Raw genomic sequence first — 21,324 nt, 5'->3', positions numbered from 1 at the left:
CGAAAAAAAAAATAGTGTTTTAGCTATTTTGTGTTGTTTTAACTTAGTTTTATTGTGATATTTCAACAAAGACATATTATAATCACCATATTGACAATTGTTTAGCTTAAACACAACAATAGCCTTTGATATTTAGACGAAACAGAATGGTGTGTAAATTTATGTTCATTGTACATGTTCATAATTTGGGTGTGTGTTTATATCGTTGTACATGTTCATAATTTGGGTGTGTGTTTATATCGTTTGTAACAACTAATTATGCATATTTTCAAAATTCAAATAATTTAGTTTGTGCTCACTTGATAAACAACACAATCAAATAAATTTAAAAACTAAAGATAAATTCTCAAAACATAGTTTACTAACAAACGAAACAAACGATGAAAGACATAGCGTCACTGAAAATTAATTTACCAATGGAAAACATAAAAAACGATGACAAGTCTACTAGGATTAAGCTTTAAATAGCAAGTTTACCACTCGGACCAAGCTCGACAACATACAATGTAATTGGTCCTTGCGATATTCCAACTCTAAATGCCGCTTCCATAAATGCCCGGAGGTCCAGGTTGTCAGATATTTCAACAACCGCAGTGCTATTTTGATAGCGAGAAGGATAAGGAAACTGATAAGTAATCTTAAAATCGCTCTTTAGATTTAACTTGGCAGCCACTTTAGATTTAAATTTCTTATATGTTATGAAATCTGTTGTAAACGTGAGGGAACGTCTCGTGAATCCTAATGGTGTATACTCAATAGCACCGCCAACTCGCTCCCATGTGCCTCCGGTACAAAGCATCGTAGTAATAGTTAATCCCATTATATATCTGTTTCATATAAAATAAACATAATAGCATAAAAAAATCAAATCATATTTTAGACCAGAAATACCATCAAGATAACAAAAGTTAATCGAAAGAAAGTTCAATTATTTTTATGTATACGAATACCATCAAAATAATAATAGTTACTTGAAAGAAAGTTCAATTAATTTTATGTATAGGCATACATAAAACAATAAATCACTTAATGAGAAAAAAAAAACCCGATCTTCATTAGCTTAACTACATAAATCAACTGAACCTTACGGGAGACTACATGTCATTGCTATAAAAAATTTTATATTGACGAAACTTATGGCAACGCCATTTTTTACCTTTAGCGTCAAAGTGTTGCCAACAAACATATGGCAACGATCCTCTTACCATCAAAAATCCCCTAAATACGTTAAGATAATATTTAAGTTTTTGGTTAGAAACATACCAACAAATAGTTTATGCTGATGCAATTTACTACGATAGAACATATTTGTGTATGGTTTTTATAGGCAATTTATTGGCATTCAAAACTTATTCTCCAAGCTTATCTCCTTATCTTTAGCCTTAACTAGTTGTCATTGAATGTTTTCTTTTTCAGAACATTAAACTTGTATTCAAATTTCAAATATAATGTCAAATCTTATTTTTAATCACCGATCAATCAATATACAATAATACAAAAATAATAATGATGTAATGATTTGAAACGTCTTCATCCACAACACCACTTTGTTGTAAAGCGCCTTTATGATGACGTGGCGCAAAATACACCCATAGGACTCTATCCACTACACATAGTCAGTGGAGATGGGAAACGATGTCCTACATTGACAAAATGACGGAGAATGGTATCATCTAACACTACCACCCCTCATCCTCATTTCACGCTTGACGTGATGGGTCTGATCACCATCTAGCATATCACAGAAGCCTCACCCATTTTTTGCCCAAACCCCTTTTGCCTTTTTCATTACTTTTGGTTTTTAAATAATATAAATAAATAGAATGGTGTACAATGGCGGATAATTTAACATGAGTTGGATAAGGAGTGATGGAGAAAAAAACTGACGTAGTGAATGATGGAGAATGATAAGAGTGAACTATATCGTATAACTTTAGTAATTAAGTGGTGGTAGTGGTGGATGATATGTTCAAACTAAGACAATTGGATGAATTTAAATTTGTGATTTTCAAACTGATCGACCCGAGTATCTGACTTTGAGTTGTATGCATATACTACTTTTTGTAGATAAAAGCATATATATTTTATTTACATTTTTTATTTATTTTTTTTTATTTAAAGTTTGGATAAATGAAAGATATGTTGTGTTCAATGAAGATATGTTGTATTCAATCATCTAAATTTAGTTTTATGCGTGTACTTCTACTCCTCTTAAAGCAAACCATAATACCATGTATATAAATTAAGCATGCATATAAATTAAGAGATTTTTTAGAGATTGGTCCAAAATATATATGTAGTTAAAACAATTAATAACGTTTTCTAGGTAAACTTTATAGATGATAAGAAGAATTTCAATGTGAATGCTCTTATAGATTTAAGAGTATAGTTTTATATTAGCAACCGGGTTTTATTATACAATACAAAACCCGAATCTATCACTTTGAATCTAGAGCTTCCTCTGTATTAACTTTTCCCAAGTTATAATTTCATTTTTCTAATACGTAATCACCACCCGATAAAGTTCTCTCTATTCTTTTTTAATATATTAACTAGCTTGTTACAATTTTGAAAATATGTTAATTAAATGGCATGTTAAATAATCTTTTGTCTCACTTCATAAATGTTAAACCCTGAATATGGCTTAACATATATTATTTTATAATTTTCTTTAATGATATAAAAACTTCATAACAGTTGAGATTGGAAATTCTTTATGATGTTTCTTAAGCGAGTGTTCATTGCTATATTTGAACGCAGATATGGATTATAATCAACGACTCAAACGTATTGTGTTTTAGTCTTAACGGTTCTCGTTTTATAGTCTGTGATGTTGCAAAAAAAAAATAGTGTTTTAGCTATTTTGTGTTGTTTTAACTTAGTTTTTATTGTGATATTTCAACAAATATTATAGTCACTATATTGAAAATTTTTTAGGTTACACACAATAGCCTTTGATATTTATGTTTCATTGTACATGTTCATAATTTGGGTGTGTGTTTATATAGTGTGTAACAACGAATTATGCATATTTTCAGAATTCAAATAATTTAGTCTATGCTCACTTGATAAACAACACAAATCAAAATAAATTTAAAAATTAAAGATAAATTCTCAAAAAGTTTACTAACAAACGATGCAAGACATAACGTCACTAAAAATTAACTTACCAATGGAAAACATAAAAAACAATAACAAGTCTACTAGGATTAAGCTTTAAATAGCAAGTTTACCACTCGGACCAAGCTCGACAACATACAATGTAATTGGTCCTTGCGATATTCCAACTCTAAGTGCCGCTCCCATAAATGCCCGGAGGTCCTGGTTGTCAGATATTTCAACAACCGCAGTGCTATTTTGATAGCGAGAAGGATAAGGAAACTAAGTAATCTTAAAATCGCTCTTTAGATTTAACTTGGCAGCCACTTTAGATTTAAATTTCTTATGTGTTATGAAATCTGTTGTAAACGTGAGGGAACGTCTCGTGAATCCTAATGGTGTATACTCAATAGCACCGCCAACTCGCTCCCATGTGCCTCCGGTACAAAGCATCGTAGTAATTGTTAATCCCATTATATATCTGTTTCATAGAAAATAAACATAATAGCACAAAAAAATCAAATCGGATCTTAGACCGGAAATACCATCAAGATAACAAAAGTTAATCAAAAGAAAGTTCAATTAATTTTATGTATACACATACCGAAAACAATAAATCACTTGATGAGAAAAATAAAAGAAAGAAAGAAAACGATCTTCACTAGCTTAACTACATAAACCAAGTGAGTCTTACGGGAGACTACATGTCATCCACTATAAAAAAATTTATAGTGACGAAACTTATGGCAACACCATTTTTTTACCTTTAGCGTTAAAGTGTTGCTGACAAACATATGGCATCGACTACTCACCATAAAAATCCCCTAAATATTTTAAGATAATATTAAGTTTTTGGTTAGACACATACCTCCAAACAGTTGATGTTGATGCAGGGAACTACGATAGAACATATTTGCGTATGGTTTTATAGGCAATTTATTGGCATTCAAAACTTATTCTTCAAGCTTATCTCCTTATCTTTAGCCTTAACTAGTTGTGATTGATTATGTTTTCTTTTTCAAAACATTAAACTTGTATTCAAATTTCAAATATAATGATATCTCTTATTTTTAATCACCGATCAATCAATATACAATAATTTTGATGTAAAATCTTTTAAGATAAGACGAAATTCAAATGAATAATTTAGTTGCATCATTGTTTAATAATTAATGTAAATATATATTAGTGTAAAAAATGAAACTCAAATAAAAATGTAAAAAAAAAAATGGTACCTAACAAAAGGAACATTTTTCAAATTACAGAAAATACCGCTCTCAAAATATGGGTGCTGAATATCATACCGAATCAATTGGCACAATACCCGTATCCGTTACTGAAGAGGTAGGTCCCAGCAGAGCCCAGTTGGACCCGCAAGACTCACCTTGAAGAGGGACGTCTGCGCAGAGACCAACTGGTTCCGCAGGACCCACCATGCTCAGAGAGATGAAGACCTTACGCGTAGTACGCCAGCTGTTCCCGCAGGAAAAGCCTCCCAGTGGTGAAGTACCCCGCCTGTTCCCGCAGCTGCGGATACAAGCCATGAGGGAAGGCTACCCGCACTAATAGTAAGGCTACACGCACAAGGCACTAACTCTCAATAATTCAGTAATGTCACCTGAAGAAGGAATGAGCAAGGCGGGAATACTCCCGCCCGAATGAGCCAGTCCGTACGCTTCTGGAAGATCTTTTGTACTATACCTGCCAAGGTATGGACAAAATAAACAATATCTGACCAAAGCAGCCTATGAACCAATCACAGGGTGACAGCTCACCGACAACAGTACGAGGAGGAGCACACTCTAGTACAAAATGTCACCATCAGCCGCTGCCTACCCACCAACCCTCATCGTGGCACGTACATAGCCTGTAGTTGGTGGAAAAGGAATAGTACACAGCCGGCCATGTCACTATCAGCCGCTGCCTACCCACCAACCACCAGCATGGCACGTACGTAGCCCACAGTTGGTGGAAAAGGAATATTATACAGCTGGCTGTACCTGCTTGGAAACCTACCTTCGGCTATAAATACTCCAACACCTTGGAACGGTATCACATCTTATCACATATCATCTGATATTATCTTATCTAGCTATTTCTCTTAATATACACTTATATTCAGAGCAATCTAGTCTGATTCTCACGCCGGAGGGTGGTCACAAGGAGGTACCCCCCCCCTTCTCAGTGACGAGCTCACGGTGTCTGTTTTGCAGGTCATCAGAAGAATAACCATCTTTGCCGGACCTAACCATCGTGGGAAACATCTACTTAACCCTAAGATTATCCTTAATCTGCCGGGGTCACTTAGTGTTTCTTCATTGGCGCCATCCGTGCATAAAAGCTAGAACTAATTTTCTCAGTTTTTTCAAAACCTCTGGAAAGATGGTTAAGGTTACTCCGGTGCCAAGGCCAGCGAGTGACCAAGAAACCCCGGTAACCACAACCCCAGCTACTGGGGGGAACACCGGCGAGTACACAATTTTTACGAACACTACCCCGGTTACCCAAGCCGGGGCAAGTGCAGTAAACAATCCTTCACTAGGATTCACCGATACCCAGTTGGAGAGACAACAGACGAGGCTCCCCCGCCAAACACTTGATCAAGTTAAAGCGTGGGCGGAAGCACGTCAGAAGGAATTCCAAGCTGAGTTGGATGAACGCTTACGTTCACTCCAACAGGCTGACGAATTCGGAAGCACTCGACAACAGCTCAACATGAGCAATGAGTTCGAGTATTTGGAAGATGATTGGGAGGAGTCCGACAGTGACGCAAACCCTCGTCATAGGGCGAAAGGGAAGCGCAAGGAAACGGACTTCCAACCGAGAAGGAATTTTGGAGAAACCTTCAAACCAAGGAACGCGGGGGGAAACCCACGTGACTTCTCCAAAACCTTTAGACCAACTGTTGCAAATGCGGGAACATCCAAGTTTGCAAGGGACATTGCGGAAGCAATCGCCCCAAAGAGTGCCAAACAGATGTCCAACATCGGCACTTATGATGGTATATCTGACCCAGACGATCACTTGAACAGATTCATAGCGGGGGCAACTGTCAGCAACTGGACGGAACCCACGTGGTGTTATATGTTCCAGATGACGCTGGTTGGAGCGGCCAGAGCGTGGTTTGATCGTTTACCGTTCCACCACATCTATGATTGGGCGGACTTCCAACACAAGTTCAGCCAGCACTTCAGTCAACAGAGGAAATATACTGAAGAGCAGTGGACGATCCTCAACTGCGTTAGAGAGGAGGATGAATCTTTACTAGACTTCATCACTCGCTTTTACTCGAAAAAGCTGAGTCTGGGCACCATAAGCGAAGATATTGTTCGCGCCGCTTTCATCCAGGGCGTCGAATACCCAGAGCTTATCCGCACGTTGACGGGTAAAGACGGCATGCCATCCACGTGGGATGCCACCATGACGGCGGCCAAGCGCTTTGCCGAAACGGAGAAGCAACTGGGTAGGGATCTTCCCCAGAGTACAAACCTCTACACGCAGAGGACTAGAGAAAACAACGTCCGGACCTCCCGGCAAAACAAAAAAGAGGAAGCTAGGTATTTGGCAGTCAAGGGTAAACTTTGACACCTCATCCAGTTCTCGCCCTCTAGTAGGCGGAAGGGATAACACGCACCCATCAAGCCGAAACCCCCGGTGGACGCCACTCACCAAAAGCGTCACGGAGATATTTGCCACCGAAAAACTACCATGGCCAAAAGCTCCAATGGTCCGGCAGCGACGTAACGCGGATCAGAGCAAATCCTGTGACTTCCACGGGACAAAGGGTCACACCACTGAGGAGTGTACATCCTTGAAGGATATTGTTGAAACATTCGTCAAGGATGGAAAACTTACACACCTTGTGGCATCAATCAAGAACGGAGGAAGGAATGATAACCGATACAAAGGCAACGGACGAAAGCCCGTTGACATCAGCATCCACATGGTTCATAGTAACGTCAGAGGAAGAAAAAGACGAACGACAGAACCATGCGCGTGGAAGGAAGCTGAGGTGCGCTTCCCGCGAGTGCCAGGAGGACCCAGCAAAGAAGGCCCTATCGTCATCAAAAGCCAGCTGGGGCACTACATCACTTCCCGCACTCTTGCTGACAACGGCGCCTCGTCAACGGTTATGTACAGGCAGTTCTTCGACAAGCTAGACGACGAAGACAAGGAACGCCTGGAAACGGCCTACGCCTCGATGGAAGGGTTCGACGGCAGCACAAACACCCCCCTGGGTATCTTATCTTTCCCCGTCATTCTCACGGACGGGAAACACTCCCGCACAGAAGACGTGGACTTTGTCGTAATGAGGAAGCCACACCATACATACGACATTCTCTTCGGGAGAGACGGGATGGCAAGATTCAATGCCGTGGTATCTTCAGTCCACGGCATGATGGGATGGCCAACAGCTGAGGGTGTAGCGATGATCACCAGTATTCCCCAGGTATGCATCGCATCTGTCTCATCAAAACCAAAACCAAAGATGGCTAAACCAACCATCACCGAACTAGAAGAATGGGCCTTCAATGGCAAATACCCTGACCAATCTGTTACCATTGGCCCAACAGTCACTGATCCTACGCGCACCTTACTCAAACGCTTACTACAGAAAAACGCTGACATCTTCGCGTGGACACCAGCTGACATGACTGGTGTACCTCGAAGTAAGGCAGAGCATAAACTCAAGTGTGACCCGGCTTTTACGCCAGTCATACAAAAGCGCAGAGTAATGGGGGCGGAACAAGCTAACGTGTGTAGAACCCAAGTCAAGGAACTCCTTGACGCGGGCATCGTACGCGTTATCATATATCAAACATGGGTTGCAAATCCCGTAATGGTACCGAAATCTAACAAACAATGGCGCATGTGCATAGATTTCAAAGACTTAAACAAAGCATGCCCCAAAGATTGTTACCCGTTACCCGAAATTGATCTTAAGGTAGATTTGTTAACACCGTTTCGCCTTAAATGCTTCCTTGATGCGTATAAGGGGTACCATCAAATCCACATGGCCGTTGACGATCAGGACAAAACCGCATCTCGGACGCCCGATGGCACATTTTGTTATCAAATGATGCCATTCGGACTTAAGAATGCCGGGTCCACATACCAACGCCTGATGGACAAAGAGTTTCATGCCCAAATTGGGAGGAACTTGGAAGTCTACATGGATGACTTGGTCATCAAAAGCCATGAGCCAGAAGCGATGTCGAAAGACATCGAAGAAACTTTCAACACGCTCAGAAAGATAAACATGAAGCTCAATCCGAGCAAGTGTTCCTTTGGGATGGAAGAAGGGAAGTTCTTAGGAGTCATTGTTACTAAAGATGGCTTCAGAGCTAACCCTGAAAAGGTCGAAGCCATTATCAAAATGGAATCACCTACTACCATCAAGCAAGCTCAGACACTGAATGGACGACTGGTCGCACTTAACCGCTTTTTGGCAAACCATGCGGATAGATCGTTCCCATTCGTGTCAACATTGAGAAACTGTTTAAAGAAAACGCACTTCCGCTGGACACCAGAAGCGGAAGCAGCTTTTCAGGAAATTCGGTTACGCTTGATCGAACTCCCAACGCTCACAGCACCAGAAGCGGGGGAGGAATTAATCCTATACCTTTCCGCCACAGATAGAGCAACCGGGGCAGTCCTGCTAGTAGAGCGAAAAGGCATCCAGATGCCAATCTACTATGTTAGCCGTGTCCTAACAGACGTAGAAACCCGGTACTCTAACTGGAAAAATTAGTCTTAGCACTTGTACAGGCTTCACGCAGGCTAAGACGATATTTCCAGGGTCACCCAATCACCATTCTCACCAACTTCAAACTTGCAAACGTTCTAGGCAAACCCGAATTGTCAGGACGCCTAGCCAAATGGGCAATAGAATTGGGAGAATACGCGATAAAGTACAAACCGAGGCCAGCCATAAAAGGCCAGGTCTTGGCCGACTTTATTGCAGAAGCCCCGCTTCGCGGGAGAAAGAGTGTCAGGAGCAGGCTCAACCCTCTCCAACACAGGACATCGATGATGTCTGGCGACTCTACACTGATGGAGCGGCCAGCAACGAGGGTTCAGGCGTAGGGTTGAAACTAACCAACACAGCATGCCAAGAATACACTTACGCTATTCGACTGGATTTTCCAAGTACGAATAACGAAGCGGAGTATGAAGCATTCCTGGCCGGGCTGAGAATTGCGCGTAAGATGGGAGTGAAAAACTTAGAAGCCCACGTGGATTCCATGTTAGTAGCCAACCAAATAAACGGGACGTACACGGCCGTGAACGACACAATGGCCCTGTACTTCGCACAAGCAAAAACCCTTATGCGCGATTTTAACGATTGTAAGGTCATACACGTCAAGCGTAGCGAAAACAAATCTGCTGATGCGTTAAGCAAGCTTGCATCATTAGCCTTCACCCACTTGGGAAAGGACATCCGCATTGAACTCCTTGGAGCACCATCAGTCCCGCACAAGGAAATCTGTGTCATCCAAACCGGCACAGAAACGTGGATGACACCAATAATAAATTACCTTGCGGCGGGTATACTACCAGAGTCAAAAACACAGGCAAGAAAAATACGCTGTAAAGCACTGAACTATCAACTCATCGATGACATCCTTTACAGGCGTAATTTTCTTGGCCCACTCCTAAGATGCCTGGACAACCAAGATGCTGGCTATCTCCTAAGGGAAGTGCACGAGGGCATCTGTGGAATACACGCAGGTCCACGCGCTGTTGTAGCTAAGCTAAACAACGCGGGATACTTTTGGCCGGGGATGCATACGAATGCGCTGGCATACATCAGAAAGTGTAGGTCTTGCCAACTCTACGCACCCAACACGCATCGCCCGAAGAATGAACTTGTTCCAGTCACCTCTTCATGGCCATTTCAGAAGTGGGCCATCGATGTGACAGGCCTATTTCCCACAGCAGCAGGGAACGTTCAGTTTCTAGTGGTAGCCATCGACTACTTCACCAAGTGGATAGAAGCAAAACCCTTAGCCCAAACAACCGCAAAACATATCAAAAAATTTATTTGGGAATTTATTATTTGTCGTTTTGGACTTCCACAGAGTTTGGTGAGCGATAACGGCACCAACTTTGCTGACAAGAAGCTACAAAAGTGGCTGGAAGAACTTCAAATCACCCACACCTTTACCTCAGTGGCGCACCAGCAGGGTAATGGTGAGGTGGAAAGAGCAAATAAGAGCATCGTCGACGGCATAAAGAAAAGACTCTTGGAACACAGATCCGGTTGGGTGGACGAAGTTCCACACGTCCTTTGGGCAAACAGAACGTTGAAAAAGGCAAGTACGGGAGAAACCCCGTTCAGCCTCACTTATGGCACTGAAGCCATGGTCCCAGTCAAAATTGGTATACCCTCACCAAGGGTCTTGACTCAGCCAGAAGACAATGATGCAGAAAGACGGTTAGACCTTATGCTAACCGAATAACGCAGAGACTTAGCCGCAGCGCGTGAAGAGAATTACAAGCGACAAATGCAAAAATACTACAACACGCGGGTAAAACTCTGCAACTTCAATGTAGGAGACTACATATTGCGTAACAACGAGGCTTCGAACCAAGAGCGCCTAGGAAAGCTGGCCCCGGTCTGGGAAGGACCATACATTATCAAAGAATTTTTGGGAAAGGGCGCATACCGGCTCGAAGGGCTCGATGGCACCCCCATCCCAAGAACATGGAATGAAGCTCAATTACGCAAATGTTACATGTAGATCAATTCCAAACTTATAAAGAAAAGTCCTAGAGCCACTTCTAATGGAAATGATTCTCCTTTATCACATTGTGTTGATAGCCTTACCATTATACTTATAAACTTTCCACACTGATATGCCGGTATTCACCGCATAAATAAGTGGGAAAGTAAGTCGTTGCGTGTGGAAGGCGGCACAACCCGCATAAACACAAAAAACGGTAAAAATTTCTAAGGAAAGGATGAGGAAAACTTTCACGCAGGTCAGTTATGGGTGAAGTTTGGTCATCCTAAGTGAAAGTGACGGTCCTACCCGCACAATCATGATAGAGGAAACTGAACATTAACCTATTGACAACCACGCATCGAAAGGTTAACTTATTTAAAACACTTAGAAAATTTCTAAGGAAAAGATGAGGAAAACCTTCACGCAGGTCATATATAGGTAAAGTTTAGCCATCCTACTAAGTGAAAGTGACGGTCTTACCCGCACAATCACGAAAGAGGAAGCAAAACTTTAACCTATTATCTGCCACGTTGAAAGGTTAACTTATCCAAACTACTCAAGAAATTGCTAAGTTAAACTAAAATATGCGTGAAACAAAGATTCAAAAATAAGAGGGAATATACCCCCTTACCTTGGTAACCAAGAAACCGTAAGACAAGTGCGGGTACAGTGTCAAGGGGAAACCCTTCACATACTTAGCACCTGCAGGGAATTGAAGCCAATAATACCTTGGAAACCAAGAAACCGTAAGACAAGTGCGGGTACAGTGTCTAGGCGAAACCCTTCACATACTTAGCACCTGCGGGGAATTGAAGCCAAGAATACCTTGGAAATCAAGAAACTATAAGACGAGTGCGGGTACAGTGTCAAGGCGAAACCCTTCACATACTTAGCACTTGCAGGGAATTGAAACCAAGAAGGATCTTCTGGGCCATGCTTGTGGAAAGGGAAATAACATCCCCGCATAGCGGGAACGTTGAGAACTAGATTGTTTGAAGCTCCAAGATGGAATTGGTTGTTTAACATAATTGATCACTATGTCTAAAACTACCAAAACCTCGTGGAGAATCTACAAGTGAAACTCAACGCTCCTGACTTGCGAGGAGGTTACACACCTACCCGCATCATACCCATAGATCAAGCAGAAAAGTCGGGAATTTCTGCACGTGACATTAGGAAAACCCCGGGAAGAATCCCCACGGAAACCTTAAAACTAAAAACCCTTTTCAAAACCCCTTGCTTAAGTCCAAAAGTTCACCTCACTTATTAACAATTCATGAGAAGAACAATGGACTGGGGGGACTTGAAGAGGTAGGTCCCAGCAGAGCCCAGTTGGACCCGCAAGACTCACCTTGAAGAGGGACGTCTGCGCAGAGACCAACTGGTTCCGCATGACCCACCATGCTCAGAGAGATGAAGACCTTACGCGTAGTACGCCAGCTGTTCCCGCAGGAAAAGCCTCCCAGTGGTGAAGTACCCCGCCTGTTCCCGCAGCTGCGGATACAAGCCATGAGGGAAGGCTACCCGCACTAATAGTAAGGCTACACGCACAAGGCACTAACTCTCAATAATTCAGTAATGTCACCTGAAGAAGGAATGAGCAAGGCGGGAATACTCCCGCCCAAATGAGCCAGTCCGTACGCTTCTGGAAGATCTTTTGACCTGCCAAGGTATGGACAAAATAGACAATATCTGACCAAAGCAGCCCATGAACCAATCACAGGGTGACAGCTCACCGACAACAGTACGATGAGGAGCACGCTCTAGTACAAAATGTCACCATCAGCCACTGCCTACCCACCAACCCTCATCGTGGCACGTACATAGCCTGTAGTTGGTGGAAAAGGAATAGTACACAGCCGGCCATGTCACTATCAGCCGCTGCCTACCCACCAACCACCAGCATGGCACGTACGTAGCCCACAGTTGGTGGAAAAGGAATATTATACAGCTGGCTGTACCTGCTTGGAAACCTACCTTCGGCTATAAATACTCCAACACCTTGGAACGGTATCACATCTTATCACATATCATCTGATATTATCTTATCTAGCTATTTCTCTTAATATACACTTATATTCAGAGCAATCTAGTCTGATTCTCACGCCGGAGGGTGGTCACAAGGAGGTACCCCCCCCCCCTTCTCAGTGACGAGCTCACGGTGTCTGTTTTGCAGGTCATCAGAAGAATAACCATCTTTGCCGGACCTAACCCTCGTGGGAAACATCTACTTAACCCTAAGATTATCCTTAATCTGCCAGGGTCACTTAGTGTTTCTTCAGTTACAATATGTCACTTCTATATTGTATTGGTTTCGTACTAGAAATATTGATACTGAAATTCTAGAAGTTGGGTACCGAATACGTTACCGATTGGTACAAGACCAATCAATTTATCTATCACTTTGGTTCATCCTCAATTAAACATTTAATTTAATCAATTGAATTAAGAATTACCATGTATCTCTTTATCTTTGACGGTCCTTCAACAACGATTAAGTAACAGACGGCATTATAAATAAGGACGTCTCCTTAGAAAATAATATAAATATTGTAAACATGCAATATTTAATATTAGAAACTTAATCAAAATTCTCTATAACGCTTCAACAGAAAACAATATCATACTAGTCTACTAGACCCAAGAAGCTTATATAGAGGTTCTTAGATGAACGCCAAAAACTATAAATTGTCCGCCAACATTTAGTCAGATCGACCAGACCGTGCACAAGACTAGACAATTTTTCAAAACTGAATTCAATATCCAAGGAAGCAAGGCATCTACAAAGTACAATATCATCAAGGCAACAAAATTTGATATAAAATATAACCACTCATGAATATACATACAAACACTATATATTAGAAGAGAAACAAATATACTTGTATAAATAAGAAAAAGTTAAAATTTAAAAGAAGACAAAAATAAAAAGCGTGAGAATGATTTATGGCTTAAAAAATCCTCTAAAAAATCAAGAAAAATGATAAAAAAAAATCGCAACTCAAAACATAAATAAAAACAAAACAAAGTAAAAAAAAAAGAAACTAAAATGATTTCTCCATCTTTCTCGTTCAAAAAAGACGAAAAATACACAATGTCGGGAAAAAGGATACAATGACGAAAAAAACAAAAACCACAATGATAAATAATAAAAAGACACAATATATCATAAAATATAACGCAATGCCGAGCAAAATATAATACGATGTTGAATAATATAACACAATATCAAGAAAAAAAGAACAATATCAAAGAAAAAAGACACAATCAATGGCAAAAATAAACAAAAAACACAATGATAAATAAAATACATAAAATGATCATTTTTCCTTAACATTGCATTTTTTTTTATTATTATTTTTTAGAACGAGGAAGACGCGGAAACATTTTTTTTGTTTTTTTTACTTTTTTTTGTTTTCTTTTCATATTTTGAGTTATGATATCCTTATTAATTTTTAATTATTTTTAAAAGGATTTTTTTATCACAGATCATTATCATCTTTTTTATTTTGTCTCCTTTGTAAAATAATTTGACACCGTATACCGTATAACAATGTTTATACTGTTTATAGAATAGTTTTATAAGATTATTTTGTCAGATGTTGGATGAAATCTTTCTTCCTCACGAGGTTGTTTATCAAAATAAAATCATTATTAAATAATAATGGATTACACACAAATAAATAACTAAACTCTATTACCCACATATGCCCCTTAGAAATTATGATAGGACATATGTTATAATCTTTTGTCCTTTAAATGGATGTCACTTTCTAATTACATGTTTGTGGAAATCACACGCACCATTCACTTATCACCATGCACTAATTTAGGTTATTGCTTTCATCCTTTTTTTCTTCTTTTTGCATGATTGATCCTTCATATATTTATGCCCAAACAATCTCCTAAAGACCTAAACAACTACACATCACATTAGCATAACAACACTCCATGGGAACACTTGCTGGACATCTAGTCCCGGGTTCGGCCCTAGCCCTCCTCGGCTTATGGCACATCATCAACGTGGTTCAGGCTTATCACTTGAAAGGCCCAAACCACTTCAGATCAAGCTTTTGGCACCCGTTCACAACCTCGGGTTCCAAGCTAACATACATGGAACTTTTTTTAATCATTTCATTTTCCATATTCTCCATAGTTATGCAAGTTTTGGACTACCCGTTATTCTCGTTCGCGTTTAAGCTAAACAATTATGAGCACGCGACTATGTTTCTCCACTTAGCCATATACGCGGGGTTCACCCTTGTAACCGAAATCATTAACAAATCCGACATGTTATTTGAGGTTTCGGGGATCTTTGTGGCTTCGGTTTTCAGTCAAGAGTTGTTCTTACTTCATTATCACTCGGCTGACCATCATGGGCTCGAGGGCTACTACCATTGGTTAATGCAACTAATCGTGTTCGTATCATTATTATCCGCGATATCAACCACTATATTTCCATCAAGCTTTCCCTCATCACTTGTTCTTTCGATATCGGTTGTGTTTCAAGGGTTGTGGTTCATTAACATGGGCTTCTTGTTATGGGTCCATGAGCTTGTCCCTAAAGGGTGCACCATAAGGTTGGGTCATGGTGGGGATAGTGACATGCATGGCGCGGTCGTTTGTGGGACCCACGAGGCCGGGTTAAGGGCCCGGGCGCTCGCTAACTTGCAGTTTAGTTGGATCCTTGCGGGGATTTTGATATTTGTGGGATGTATATGCTCGTTTTTCCCAAAAAAGGTCGCGCCTAGGGCTCAGACGATCGAGTATGAACGGCTTCATAGTCGAGTTGCAGAGATCCCGCTTTCGGTAGCTGGATTTAAGCAAATTAACTACCAATAAGTACATGTTTGTTAAGTAATATGAACTATATATGCAACTTATGTATATTGGATAATAAATTGCTTCCAGACTATAAAATATATGCCTCTTATTGTTCGATTAAAATCTGACAGGCAGATTTCTTTTTACATTTTAGGACTCGAACCATCTGACAGGCAAATTTCTTCCTACATTTTAGGACTCGAACCATAACCTTTAGGTTTTTAAAAGACTCTCTCATTGAGCCACCAACTCTAGTACTCCGGTTAAAATTATGGTATACCTGGCTTATGGATTTAATCTACGAGAAATTAAACTTTAAACTAATAATAATTATATAAATGATTTGATTCTAATTATATAATAATTATATAAATTAAACTTAAAATAATCAGTTTCATATTTTTGCCAAACACTTAAAAAGATACTAACAAATATTTGGGAACTTCTATAAGTCAAATGATTAAAAGTGTATATATTTGTTCTGAGATTAAAAGTGGGACTTTTTTTCCCATTCAAAACGTAGCAAACGTATAAAATTTTTTGTTTATCATTTATAAGAGACTTTAATTTACCACCTAATTACAATCTCATATAAGTTAAGAGAAAGACGACGTAACCAATTTAGTTATATTCGGTAAAATTAATTAAGGTATGCTTAATAAAAAACATGATCAAATATATTTTATTTTTAACATGAAAACATGATCAAACTAATTTGTTGTTGTTATTAGGTTTATTTTTATAAGTGTTTGCTGCTATTTTTTGTTCATATTTGCTAATTTTCGATTATGAGATGTTATAAGTATTTGTTGATTTATATTTTATTGTTATTATTAGATTTTTTCTTTTGTTGTTATATGTATTTGCTGGTATATGCTGTTATTATTTTGTTCTTGACTTTGATTCTTTTGTTGCAATTTTTAGGTTTTTTTCTTTCTTATTATAAATAATTGTTTATGTAGATTGTTATTGTAGTTGATACTATTTCTTACGTTCTTGTTTTTTATAAATTGGTATTATTTCCTACGTTCTCAAGTTAAGATTAAAATATATACGAACCTTCCCCTGTTTAATAATAATAATAACAACAACATTGGGTTTGATTAAATACAAATGAAATTAATTTGCTAAATATGATAATCAATTAGAGTAATTATATATACAAGTAGAGTAATTATGTAATTACATCGTAGATGAATAATAATAATAATAATAATAATAATAATAATAATAATGCGTTTGGATTAAATACAAATAAAATTAACGTGCTAATTATGAAAATCAAGTAGAGTAATTACATAATTACTCTACAATGTAATTACATAATAATATACTTGTATATATAATTACTCTACTTGATTATCACAATTAACACGTTAATTTAATTTGTAGGTTAACCTTTCCATAATAATAATAATAATTTAAGATCTAAAACACATCATATTGTAAATCAATCATCTCTTTGAAAAAAATCTTTATTTTGTTTAATCTTTTCTTTTTGAACGGCTTTTTTCCGGCATTGTGATGCGTGACGTTTAAACATACGTGCCTCTAACTTTTTTTTTGAAAGGCCAATAACATTAGAAAAACAAGCAGGACTAGCAAGTAACTAGCCTCCAAAGTGTTACAAACGTCAAGAATACATTACTGAAATATACGTGCTCTCAACTGGAAGGCTTTTCTAAATTAAAAAAACACAAATAATTGTTTTACATGTCATATAATTAATGCGTAATACAATGCAAAACGACACATGAGATTAGTTTGTATTAGCATAAAGAAAATGATGATAACTTTACCGAACTTATACCCGCAATAATGAGACTCTCACGGACGGCCAAAAACACCATTGAGGCACGGACGGACAGGTGACATTCTTATTGATGCCAGTTTTGTATATAAAATTATAATGAAGAGATTCGTGTTTAGGAATATTATAACTTTTAGTGAGTGTTTTGTAGTACAAGTGTAGTGTTTGCTTTTCTAGTACAAGTAGCTATGGTAGTACTAAAACTTTTTAGTTTATTTATTTATTTGGAGTTTATTTACATGTCCTGTTTTCTAGAAAACGTTTAGTTACATTTTGTTTTTCGCTTAGTAGTTATAATTTTTAAAAACCATAGTTACCTTAAATGATGTTAATTAATTTATGTTTATATTTTAAACGGCAGTTATGTTTGTTTATTTATAACTAGGTTAGAGCCCGTGTTCCACACGGATGAAAAATATAATAAAAATAAAAAATTATTATATGTAATACATTAATTATAAGTGAATTAACAATATATCATTTAGAACTCAAGAAATTCAAGACAATAAATACTTAAGTGGAGTTGGCAATTAAGCATCTTTAGTTTGAAACATGAGGTCTTGGTTCGAGGCTTGTATCACACAATAATTTATTTTTCAAAATTTTACAAAATGTTATCTACATATGAAGATGGTTGTATTTGAAGAGAAACCTGTTCATGGATTATAACATAACTAAACGGATTCATGCTCCATATTATGTTTGGAAGAAGAGATGATAAAATAGGAAACTGCTCATATGGTATCTATGTGGAAGCCCTAGAATGATGTCATGTGAAAAAATCATGTTGCTTTAATATATGGTTAGATTAGATTAGATATACTTTGTTTGAATTTATAATAAATAATTTGATTATGAAAAATATACAGGTAAAAAATGGTGATAATATAGAAAAGATAATGGTGTTTCTAAGCATTCGTGGGATAGATGTATTGCGTGAGAAAAAAATGTGAGCGATATTGATGTCTAGTTTGAGAATGTTGCTGGGTTCATTCACGGTAGATGCTCTTAGACTATACACAATAGTCGATTGTAAAGTTACACGATCGTGGAAGCGACGGTAATAAAAGAGTTTACCATGACATGGGGTTCGTCCATGGCCACTTTTCACGGGTGATTTTCGTAAAAACAAATAACTAAAAATTAGTGTTCATGATGTCCCTATTTTTAATCATGTGTGAGGACTCCAATTTTTTTTTATTTGTTTATTCTTTTAATAATTATATAAGTATTTATATTTTTTAAATGTATTAAGTTTTAAATGAATAGTTTATTATTAAAAGCTATAATGTCTTATTATTAACTTGATTGTAAAAAATAAATATAAAAGTTTGTAATAATATTAGAAAATGTTAGAATATTTGTACATTTTATTGTTTTTACGATATCAAGAGGTTCGGTTTTCTTTGAATGAAAAATTGTGCGAAGTTAGTAGAGGTTGATCAGGATAGATGATGTTCTTTTTTAATTAATTAATGATTGTATTTCATGATATGCTTGTAACCGGGTATTACGGTTGTCTATGCTCTAGCACCTTGCTAGCATACACTTGTTTTTTCAGATAAAATTAGCCGTTAAAAAAAAGTTATGCATTATTCGATCACACTATTTAAATGAACAAACAACTTAATATACGATCTTTGACTTTGTAAACTATAATTTTCTAAGTGTACCTTATCAATGCATATTATAGTTACAACATTGTAACACAATAATAAAGTTACATTAAGCATATATAATTACAACATTGTAACAACTTAATAAAGTAACATCAAACATTTTCTAAGTGTACCCTATCAATACATATCATAATTACAACATTGTAACAACTTAATATATAAATGATGTTATTATTATAACATATGTTTAGGGGAGATTTCAAATGAGAACCCCTTTGAGTTTTAAGAACTCGAAAGAACTCAGCGTAACGATTTTTTTTTTGAATTTTTTTTATACATGCGTAACATATGTAGGTTACATACACGTAAAAAAATTACAGAATTTTTTACGCACCGAGTCGACTTTTTACACATATGTAACGGACGTAAAAGTTAATGTAACCACTTACATCTTTATTCTCTCTCCTACTTTGACTCTTTCGCCAGATTTAATCTCAACCACATATTTCAATCCATTTAATTAAACGTGTGGCCTAGAATAAAGTTCTTAATTTCTTACTACAACTCAACATGGTTCTCAAAGTATCCCTCCCCGTCTTTCCATACATCTTTATGTTTGATTCTAAATTTCTAATAAATCCAACAACAACAAACATGCAATATCTTTGGAGGTAAAAAAAGATTCATTAATCATTAATCTCCACAAAAAAAACATATCTTACCCTGCCTCCTCAACCGAAGCTTCAATCCTCAAAAGAACAAAACCAATTGCAACTCCAACAAGAGTGATCCCATTCATGATGGCAGCTATCCTAAATATCTCACCCACAGCACTACATGTGGCAGTGAGGGCCCCACCACCATTTGATGTTTTTTTTAATGAACAAACAATGTTTGCAAATTGTTGTTCTGTTGAAACAATGGTTCCCAATGATGTCACATTGGTGTTGTGTGCTTTGAGTCCATTATATGAGTTGAGTCCCTTAATGTAGGTTATTTTAGTGGTGGTTTTGGTGGTGGTTTTGGTGGGTGTAACCATTGTGAAGTTGATAGGAGATAGGGTGGCTGAGGTGGTTGCCATTGGTGGTTATTGGGTTGAATATTGAGATGTGTTAGATGTGTTTTGAGTCAAATGATTATTGGGATATTGAGATGATGAGTGGGTGATGAAATAAAATAAAGTAAATAAAAGGAAAAGAGAGATTTGGGATAAGGTGGAAAGATGAATGGTTGGTTGAAAAGAAGATGACAAGATTTGAGCTTGTGTTGTACACATACGTTTGCCTACTTGCTTATTAGTCATTAACCCATAAAGGTGGAGTGATAAGTAATAAATTTTACTTTTTTATGGGACCCAAGTTTGAATCATGCCTTTATTATTTAGTTTCAGCGGTAGCAAGTGATGATGGACGAATAGACGATGGGGTGACGTTCACTAGTTGGATCTTTGAACTGAACGGGTTTTTTCTCACCGCACCAATGTGCATTCGGGCGAGCGTTTATTGGCGTTAGTCTTATGTGAGGGTTTTTTTCAGGATTGAAAGGCGAGTGTATCCCGATTTAATGAATTTAACTAGTAACTTATTTGAAAAATTCAATAGCCATTAAAAAAAACAAAAAAAACCACTAAAGTAATTTGTGGCATTTTTGGGATGTTTTTAGGCTGCATATAGAAAAATGTTGCATGTATAAAGTAAAATTAGCTACTATGATCATCAAACTTTGATTAGCTACTACTTTTCCATGTAAAAAGTAAGTTATAATAATAATAATAACAATAACAGTTATTGTGGTGGTTGTTATTGTTATATTTCAATTGAGGGCGTTTGAAGTCCAGTTCCAACAATTTCGGTGGAATTTTTTGTTCAATTGCTAAGTATGATTTTTAGAAAAATTAAACCGAATTAGTTAAAACGGTTTGATTTTCGTGTTGATGATTTATGTCGATTTTTAGCATATAATTGTACGATTAAATTTTAAGTTTGGTAAAATGGTAAGCTAAAAAACATGTCAAACTTTCTTAATTTTGGAGTAATAAATTGCGTTGAACATTAAGGCATCTCCACTCGACGTAATCATAATTTTTTTTTTAAAACTAACTTTAAAAGCACAAAACCATTTAAGTTTAATAATATATATTTATAATAAAAATACATGTATGATTGCTAGATTAATACACGTGAAAAAGATATCATTTCTTTTAAAATTATAAATATTAAAAATAAAAATACTCTTTTAACAA

At 37.4% G+C, this 21,324-nt stretch overlaps 2 protein-coding genes and 1 long non-coding RNA gene across 3 annotated transcripts; 1 reads left to right on the top strand and 2 right to left on the bottom strand.

The window, feature by feature from the left end:
- Nucleotides 1–315: 315 nt before the first annotated feature.
- On the bottom strand, nucleotides 316–17,520 carry LOC143586133 (uncharacterized). The gene is made up of 2 exons (XR_013144660.1): nucleotides 17,464–17,520; nucleotides 316–827 (listed from the first exon to the last, which is right to left on the bottom strand). It is a non-coding gene; the product is annotated as an uncharacterized LOC143586133 (long non-coding RNA).
- LOC143586132 (uncharacterized) lies at nucleotides 14,552–15,733 on the top strand. Its single transcript, XM_077067743.1, has one exon. It carries the CDS (start codon nucleotides 14,781–14,783, stop codon nucleotides 15,669–15,671), a length of 891 nt encoding a protein of 296 aa, XP_076923858.1. The 5' UTR covers nucleotides 14,552–14,780; the 3' UTR covers nucleotides 15,672–15,733.
- Nucleotides 17,521–19,640: 2,120 nt separating the features above from the next.
- Nucleotides 19,641–20,163, bottom strand: LOC143586124 (uncharacterized). The gene is made up of 2 exons (XM_077067737.1): nucleotides 19,805–20,163; nucleotides 19,641–19,704 (listed from the first exon to the last, which is right to left on the bottom strand). Exons 1-2 carry the CDS (start codon nucleotides 20,161–20,163, stop codon nucleotides 19,641–19,643), a joined length of 423 nt encoding a protein of 140 aa, XP_076923852.1.
- Between the last annotated feature and the right edge of the window lie 1,161 nt (nucleotides 20,164–21,324).

The sequence above is a fragment of the Bidens hawaiensis genome, unplaced genomic scaffold (genome assembly GCF_021521415.1).
Source record: "Bidens hawaiensis isolate Kalapana, Puna unplaced genomic scaffold, B.hawaiensis_p1.1 tig00034330_1, whole genome shotgun sequence".
Taxonomy (NCBI): Eukaryota; Viridiplantae; Streptophyta; class Magnoliopsida; order Asterales; family Asteraceae; genus Bidens; species Bidens hawaiensis.
Note: the sequence above shows the minus strand (reverse complement) of the source record. Positions and strands in the feature narration are given on the sequence as shown.

Coding starts and splice junctions, on each gene's coding strand:
- LOC143586124 (XM_077067737.1), bottom strand. CDS start 20,163: ATGGCAACCACCTCAGCCACCCTATCTCCTATCAACTTCACAATGGTT. Junction 19,705..19,804: donor GCTTCGGTTGAGGAGGCAGG/GTAAGATATGTT, acceptor TTAGAAATTTAG/AATCAAACATAAAGATGTAT.
- LOC143586132 (XM_077067743.1), top strand. CDS start 14,781: ATGGGAACACTTGCTGGACATCTAGTCCCGGGTTCGGCCCTAGCCCTC.